Genomic DNA, 9,102 nt, shown 5'->3' on the forward strand with positions numbered 1-9,102 from the left:
CAAAAAGGAGGGAGGGTCTCACACTCAGATCTATGGGTAGTTGCGAGTGCCCTGTGAAACTTCACCCTTCTCCTTTCAAACATGAATGGGTGGACAGTATAAAGTAAAAGCTGAACTTCAGGATGAAATGAAGTGTGGAGCCTAAAGCAAGTTTTCTTTTGATGCTTGCCGAATGGTTTTGGCTATCTGGTATCTGAGTTTTGGGTCCCAACCCATTCCGAGAGAATCATCCCTTCTGAGCCCCTCATCCATCTCTTAAGCAGTAATGAAAGCAGATGACATCTGTATCTAGGAGCCCATGAGCTGTAGGGCAAGTCCTTTAAGCTTAGTGAGCTTAATGTGGGTGAACCGTCTTGCAGGCACTTCACAACATAGACTTCATCAAGCTGGCGCCCGGCAGACATTCTGAACTACAACTCCCACCAGCTGGCTGGGCCTGAGGGGAGTTATAGTCCAAAACATCTGCAGGGCGCCAGTGTGACAAAGGCTGCCGTAACATCTTTCCAGCTCTCTGTACTTGTCTATTCCAACTTTCACATCACTGCTCATAGCATAGATTACACAGCTTCACCGGCTTACAAATTCAGGGCTTTAGTCTGCCAGGAGCATAGTAGGAAGGCTCCTAAGCAAAGGTAAGGGCAGAACATGTTCCCTGGGATCTGCAACTCATCACGGGACATGAAATGAACGCACAATCTGAGCTGCACTTTGCTCTCTTGTCCGTGTGTGTGTGTGTGTGTGGACAACAGCACCCTGCATGTCAACAAACAAGACAGGACACGCTGCAACCATGCACAGCACCCCATCTTCAAACTTGAAGCCACCTAGTGGCACCCTCTTAAGAACCCTGCATTCGCCTGCTTGGTCTTCCTGGCCCCACTGTGTGGGAATGTGCGCTCATGGCTAGGAACTCTTGAAGGCACAGGCGTCTGGAAGCCTCAACTCTCTGCTTCCCATGCATTACTCACTCCGCTGAACTTAATTAGCATGCCTGGCCTGCTTTTTATTCCTAGCCTTTTGGGAGCTGGGAGTACAATACCCTTCTTCTCTCCCAACACTTGCCTGCCCTTCCTCGCTCTCCAGGAGAGAGGTAGCGTTGTCGCTCTGTGCTTTGTTTCTGCACACATATCTGCCCGCGCCTCGGAGGGCGTGTGTTCCATTGTAAAGCAACATGTGCAGTCACATCTCCGAAAGCAAGCTTTGAGGTTCTTCCAGGTTTAAAACTCCCCCTCGCTTTAAAAATAAACGAACTTGCACGATGTTTTTAGATACAGCTGCGGTTTGGGTCGCAACCCCATCGGAGCAAAATAAAGCACACGCGAACAAAAGAATATTAAGCAAGAGTCTTCGATTCCGAGGCTGGGCACACACACACCATACCCTAAAAGCACATTTCTCCCCCCACCCCAACCCAAAAAAGAATGGGAACTGTAGCTTGTTTAAGGGTATTGGGAACTATCGCCCTGCGAGATGTAAACTACAGTTCCCATTATTCTTTTTTTTCCGGGAGCAACGAAAACGCGCTTGGGATGTGCTTAAAAAGTGCGGTGCGCACACCGCTCTTTCCTGTTCTGTTTCCAACACGATTGCCAGGTTCCCCTGGTTTTGATTTTTTGGGGGATTGCGCCTTTGCCCCAAACACCCTCGCACAACACACAAGGGATGCCCCCTCATTTCTGAGCAGCCAGCTGCCCCCTAAGCATGCTAGGCAGGGCTGTGTTTTTCTCCCGCGACGCTGCTTTTGGGAACATTTCTCTCCCCCCCCCCCACCGCGCCCCGCCCTCCTGACTTACCTGGATGAATCCGTCGTGGTGTAGTAGTGCCCGTAAAAGATGACCGAGAATGTTATCCCTATCAGGAACAAAAGGCAGAGCCTCTTCCACCGGGCAGACCCCATCCAGGCAAGTTTGGAGCACGCTAGCAGTAGCAGGAGGAGGAGGAGGAGGAAGAAGCCTTCCTCCAAAAAAGGCTGGCCTCCCGATGCGCGCTATCCTAGGCGCTGCCAAATGAAATCAGAGCCACCTTCGCTTCCCAAGCGATGCCGCCCTCCCTTTCAAAAAGCAAAAGGGGAGTGGGGAGTGGGGAACTCCACAGTGGCTCTTTCAAGCTCTTTTGAAAAGTTCCCGAGTTGCTCTCCTGCCTGACTTTGTCCTCTTGAGCCCAGCTGGAAGAGGTCCCCCAGGGCTTTGGGTATTGTGCGGCGCGTAATAAAGACCTCCTTCTCTCTCTCGCTCGCGTCTCCTCCCTCTCCCTGCCCTTCCATCTGTTGATATCTGCCAATGCACCTTCCCAGGATAGCTAACTTAAGCAGAGGGAGAGAGGCTGTGTAAAATGGGGGGCGGGGGGGGGAGAGACAGGGTACTTCTTCCCTAACTGGTTTAGACTCGCTCGCTGGTGGAGGGGGCGACGGCAGGCGCGAGTTCCTACTCCTAAAACAGCTACTAATTTTCAGCTGGAGATTAAACATTTACTCGGGCAGGAAAGGAGCATGCTTGAAAGCTGATCGTTCTTTAGCCTTGACCCGCGAACGTGGTTTATTTTGTTTTCTTTCTCTTTTGGGGGGAGCAGGGAGAGGGTGGTGGAATTCATAAACGCTTATTTCAGATGAAACAGGAGCTTTTACGCACCCACGGAATCGCGCGTGCGCACCCCCATTTCGAAAACCTCGCAGCAGATATGTGAGAGGTTTCGGGCGTGGTTGGCGGGGTGGGGAGGGGTTGTTAGCGCTGATCTAAATCCGGAGTTACTCCTGCTGTGTTGTTGGGTAAACAGAAGAGCCCTGGAAGAGCGGCTGTGCTGCTGGGCTAAGTAAAGACCCGCCCACCCTCGCTGAAGAATGTAGGGAAAAGACCCACGTCCGGTCCCCTCCCCTCCAACCATTGCAGGTACTCCTCACAGAATTTCCATGGAGATTTGTCTCTCCTCTGCCTTGCCCTGAAGAAATCAGACCCCTGTCCCCCACCCCTTGCAACTTCACTGGGCAAAGGCCAGCTCCAGAGGGTGACCAGGTTGGGCATTTTCCAAGGCCCCAAGACCAACTTTGCACAGAGAATGGGCAAAGTTTGTGTGTCTTGGGCAGTTTGTATGTCTTGCCTTCTCCATGGGGCGCTGTACCTGAGGAGGGGCCCAAATCCATGAATGCCTGATGAATTTGCATGCGTGAGAATTTGCGTGTCTTCTCCATAATATAATACAGAAGCTTCGTCCCTGAGTTCACTGAACAAGACAAAGGCAAGGGACTTGTTTTCTTTCTCTTTCTCTACCTACGGCCACTGAGTCCACACTGTACCTTCAAAGCACACTCAGTGCACATTTAAATCTCATTCCTCATCCTGAGAACTGTAGTTTGCTAAGGGTACTGGGTATTGTAGCTCTGTGAGGGGAAACTAGGATGTCCCAGGATTCTTTGGGGGAAGTCAGAGCCTAGGGCTTGCCGATCAGAAGGTCGGCAGTTCGAATCCCCACAACAGAGTGAGCTCCCGTTGCTCAGTCCCTGCTCCTGCCAACCTAGCACACACATTTGCCCTTACTTTTTAGGAGGGAAAAAGTGAGTCTTATAGAGCAAAAAATACAGTATTTGCTTTCTGGTAAGCTTGAGTCCTAGCAATGCACTAAATAATCACTGGCTGAACTCTAAATAAATATTAAGAAATGACTTGCAGTTAATGCAATGATGGTGTAGCCAAGGTCGGAATCTGCCTCTGTGCAGCCATCCTATTCATGTGCTCACAATCAACATGACGCTTTGTCTTACACACATTCACACCTAAAAACCTACTTGTGGAATTGCAAATGAAAACCCTGGCAGCTTCCTAAATCCCTGTCAGTGGAGTTAGGTTAGCAAAAATAGCCTCCCATAGAGTAGTACCTCGGTTTACGAAATTAATCCGTTCTGGAAGTCCGTTCTTAAACTGAAACCATTCTTAAACTGAGGCGTGCTTTCCCTTATGAGGCCTCCCGCCACTGGTGCCCTTCCACCGTTCGGCTTCCATTCTTAGACCGAGGTAAAGTTCGGGACTTCCGGGTTAGCGCGATCGACTAATGGCGGATTCCCTCTGAGCTCCGGAGGGAATCGGCTCCGTAGGATCGGGTATTGCTGCTGCGGCGACGCAGGGACCCTTAAAAATCACAGGCGGGGAAGCCTGTGAACCTGGTGACTCGGCGGGCACCATTTGCGCCCCCCTGAGCCGTGAAGGAGCCTTTTTAAAGGCTTCGGAATGGGAGACGGGGTGAGCGGCGCGGTGCTGTGAGTCGACTGCTTCTCCTACGGAGTGAAGCCGCATGCCATGGTCGGAGAGCGCTGACTTCTTCTTGTGAACAATTGGACTCTAAAGCAGTAACCCGTGAGTAGTACGGAAATTGGACTTTCAAAGGAATTTTTTTTGGTGAATTAGGCACGATCGGGGAAGGCGTAAACAGGAAGTCAGTCTCCCCGTCTTATAAATAATCTAAAGCAAGGACTAACTAACTAAGGTCGAGAGGATTTTTTCCTTCTTATTGAGTAAAAGATATTAATTTCACGATTTGGCAGTTTAAATAATTTTTACTGGAGGACAAGAGTTAATTTTTGGAGCTGAAGTGTCACCCCCCCCCGGACCTGGGAGTGATCCGCGAGAAAGCCTGTTGGAGAGATATTGAAGAGCTTGACAGCTGTCAAACTAGCTGTCAAGACGGAAAAAGCGATCTTTGTTTTCTGCCTCTGCTGGATATATTTGCTACAATTTGGTTATATTTTGTTGAAAACAAGGAAGAACCGATACAAACTAACTTGATTTTTGGATTTGAACGGAATGGAATACTAAGTAACCAAAATCCCTCTAGAGGGGGTTTTGGGACATTACAAGAATGGCTGAAGGAGGGAAAACTCAAGCTAAATTGGACAGAATTTTCTTTCTCTTGGGAAAGTTACAAGGCCAAATTGATGTTTTGGCTACTAATGTTGCAACCCTGGACTTAACAGTAAACAACTGCATTGAATTTGATAAGGACTTAATCCAGGAAGTTCACGCAGCTGAACAAGAGGAGAAAGTTGAGAACTTTGTTAGTGTGGAGAAAGAGACATATGTTGCTTCTGAGGAAAGGGAAGGAGGAGATGTGGTGTTGCAGATGACAAAGGAGAGCCAGAGTCCTGACATGATGGCTACAAAGGAAAACAAGAATTGGATGATGAAAACTTGGTCCAAATCGGAGACTGAAGAATGGAAAGATCTCTATATGTGGAGATCTGAAGATCCAAGGATTATAAATTTGGTCAAGGTGAAAGCTGGAGCTTCAGGGACATCTGGATTTGAAAGGAGTAAGAAACAAGATTTGGGCTCCACTTTTAAGTATGGTGGTCTGGCTGGAGGAAGCATTGTTCCTATTGGATTAGAGCATCTCCGAGATCTGGTGTTTATTATTAAGGACTATCAAAAAATCCGGCAGAGAGGAACTGAGAGACAATTAAGGGCCTCGGATGTGAGATCTCCAGGCTGATAGCAGACTAAGACTGATGGACATTTGTTGGGGATTGAAACCGGGAAAGGGGACGGGGTGGGGTTTGGGGATCCAAAGGGTGTATAAATATAATCTGTCTTTTTCTTTTACTTTGTTTTGATATTAATATGAAAAGTGGAGAATTTGTGGAAAGGAATTTGGGTCTACTTTAGAAAAAAGGATTTAAGAATGAGTACTGAGGTATAAATTTTGAGGTTTATAAGGTAAAATTGGTTTTTTAAAATGAATTAAATATAAAAAGGTTAAAAACTGGGGTTAAGAACTTGTTGAATTTACAGTTTGAATGGGAATATAAGAAGGGGAGGTGTGGGGAAGTCAGGGAAAGATGTTATAGAAAATAAGGATTGCAAATTGTTTGTGTTTTTTAACTGTTCTTTTTGTTTTTTCTTTTGGCTTTTTAAAATGGAAAATTCCTAATAAATATTTATTATAAAAAAAAAAAATAGACCGAGGTATAGTTCGCAAACCGGGACACTACTTCTGGTTTTGTGGAGTTTGTAACCCAATAGTTCGTAAACGGGGCTGTTCTTAAACCGAGGTACCACTGTATTCAACTTCCCAATAGCTTCATTCACGTTTACTCCCACTTATGTCAAAATGGAGAGGTTTGCAGACATGATGCAGAATCGTGTTTCTTACCACATTGATGTTGTCACACAAACTTGTTCTGAAAATACAAAGGACTGGATTAGCCATCAAACTAAATGATGCTGTTGTGTAGGAGGTGTGTATGCGCGTGTGAGAGAGAGAGAGAGAAAAAAAGAGGCATTGTTCGTTTGTTTATTTCATAAAAATTATATGTCGCTTTATTGTAGAAAAACCCCTCAAAGTGCTTTTCCAAAAAAAGGATAAAACAACAAAATTATCACTTAACATTTTTTACAGCATTAATTTAAAACATAAAAAAGTTACAACAATAGACTGAAACTAAAGAAAATTCAAATCAGCTTTCCAAACATCTGGGTAGGCTTGTCTAAACCATAATGTTTTTAGCAGGCACCGAAAATAATACAGCAGAGCAGGATCTGAATCCAGACCATCCACTGGTGTTGTATGAACTACCAACACTACTGGGATGTAAAAGAAAGTGCTTGCATGTGACAGGACGTGTTCAGGTTCCAAACCTACCGGTAACTGAAATCCCATTTTTGGGCCTTCATGAATGCCACTGTCTGCCAGTGGCACAGTGTCCCAGTTTAGCACCATTAGCATTCTTCCATACAGAAGGAACACTTTGTATGAAGGACAGAAACTCAACAAATGCTGCTTTCTCCCACTACATCTAATCCAATTTCTTGCATATGGCAAGAATGTTCTTCAACCAGGCATTGACTTGTCCATGATCCTGACTACAACAGTCCATTTCCTGCTAGTGGCGCCTGTCCTGTGGAACGCCCTCACATCAGATGTCAAGGCGATAAATAACTCTATAACTTTTAGAAGACTTCGGAAGGCAGCCCTGTATAGGGAAGCTTTTAATATTTGATGTTTTATTATGTTTTTATGTGTGTTGGAAGCTGTCCAGAGTGGCTGGGGCAACCCAGTCAGATGGGTGGGGTACAAATAATAAAATTATTATTATTATTATTATTATTATTATTATTATTAGCATAGGAGGTGCACTGCAGAAAGCTGTTTAACTGGGCAGATAGCTTAAGAAAGACAGGGATTTTCAAGCTGGATACCTGCGTTTCCTTGTAAGCTCATACAGTGGTGCCTCGCAAGACGAAATTAATTCATTCCGCGAATTTATTCGTCTAGCGCAGTGTTTCCCAACCTTTTTTGGGCAAAGGCACACTTGTTTCATGAAAAAAATCTCAAGGCACACCACCATTACAGCCCCGTGACGTCAGCGTGCAGCGTCACGCCGGGAGGGACATGAATTGCTAGCAAATTACATAATCACCTCCTTGAGGGCTGGCTCATCTTCTCCGAAGGCAGAACCCCATAAATTAACAGCACAGACTCACACCATAGCCAAGACGAGGGGGGAAAACCTCAGTCATGCACAGTCATGCACATGTGGGGGCTAAATGAGGACGAAGACCGGGCAGAGAGCAGGGTTCAAATCACCCCACCTGGCCAGGACAATCCCTGGGTGCTCCCTTGGGCCACTCGCCTGACCCACCTCGCAGGGCTGTTGTTGCGAGGATAACACGGGGAGAACCAGGCACGCCCCCGGGAGCTCCTTGGAGGAGAAAGCGGGCGATGAATGCAATGCACGAAATATATGAGAGGCGACCAGGTTTTGCAGGTGAGGGGCCCCCGCCAGCCTCCGCTTCCAACACCCGGCGCAACGACGCCGAAGTTTCCCCCCGGGCTCAGCTCGGGGAGCAGCGCTGCTCCCCCCGGCTCCCCTTTGCCCTCCCGGCTCTCTCTGCCGCCCACTGGGGACCCCCCTCACCTGCCAAGTCCGGAGCACCGGTGGAAGTTGCATGCATGCATGCAGGGCGCCGCGTTGCCATTGCATTGCACTGCACTCCATGCAACGCCTGCACGCATGCATTGCCTTGCACGCCCGCCAAGGGGTCTCCCTGCGGTCCGATGCGTCCCCCCCGGCGCGGATGCAGCATTGCAAAAATAAAAAAACCCCGACGCAGCCCTACCTGGGGGGCAGCCTCCGCCGCTCCGCCTCCGCGGGGATCCCCGGGCTCCATCCTGCCGCCCGATCTCCGCGGGGGCGCAGGCAGGCTGCGCGGGGAAGAGCCCCTGCCCGCCCGGCCGCCGCCGCTGCGCTCATTCCATGGCCGGGAGAAGAGCGCTTCAAACAAAACGCCCGGCCCGCCAGGCCACGCTGGGAAACGTAGTTCGTGCACCCCGCGCGGGCGCGGAGCCCAAGGGCGAGGGGACTACGGATCCCGGCAGCCCCTGCGCCGGGGACGGAGGGGGAGAGGCCGGGTGCAGGGATGGAGGGACGGGTGGGCGAGCGAGTGAGTGAGTGGCAGCCGCCAAGCCTTGGCCGAGAGCCAGGAAGGGCCTCCCCAGAGGAGGAGGAGGAGGGAGGCGCAGAGCGGGAGGGAGGGAGGGAACCCCAGGGGTCATCTAGTGACGGCGCCCCAATCGAAAATTTGACTTAAAAAAAAAATCTTTCGAATTTTTTAATTTTTCCCGCGGCACACCAGGCAACATCTCGCGGCACACAAGTGTGCCGCGGAACAGTGGTTGGGAAACACTGGTCTAGCGAATTTTTCGTCTTGCGAAGCACGGTTTCCCATAGGAATGCATTGAAAATCAATTAATGCGTTCCTATGGTCGAAAAAAGTCCAAAGAAAGCCAGATTTGGTACAACAAGAGTTTATTAAGTGCTCTTTAAAGTCACACATACTGTAAAGAGCATTTCAAAATTCAAACCCAGAATATTTTTTTAAAAAAACAGCAGAGTGGCCCAATGGTCACAGAAAATCATAAAAATGCAGAAAAACCCCCACAAGCTTCCAGATTCTTGCAAACCCCTCCCCAACTGTTCCCCCAGCCACCCAGCACACAGAAATTCAAATCCAGTTTTTTTTAAAAAAAAACAGCAGAGTGGCCCAATGGTCACAGAAAATCATAAAAATGCAGAAAAAAACCACACAAGCTTCCAGATTCTTGCAAACCCCTTCCCAA

At 48.4% G+C, this 9,102-nt stretch overlaps 1 protein-coding gene across 1 annotated transcript in view; it reads right to left on the minus strand.

The window, feature by feature from the left end:
- Nucleotides 1-2,385, minus strand: part of ST6GALNAC2 (ST6 N-acetylgalactosaminide alpha-2,6-sialyltransferase 2) — a 36,049-nt gene extending 33,664 nt beyond the window's left edge. The window contains exon 1 of the mRNA XM_083487656.1: nt 1,794-2,385. Within this exon, the coding sequence (XP_083343782.1) occupies nt 1,794-1,897 (104 nt within the window). The 5' untranslated portion in view covers nt 1,898-2,385. The remainder of the gene's footprint in view (nt 1-1,793) is intronic.
- Between the last annotated feature and the right edge of the window lie 6,717 nt (nt 2,386-9,102).

This window comes from Podarcis liolepis (assembly GCF_965112155.1).
Source record: "Podarcis liolepis genome assembly, chromosome: 2".
NCBI classification, from domain to species: Eukaryota; Metazoa; Chordata; class Lepidosauria; order Squamata; family Lacertidae; genus Podarcis; species Podarcis liolepis.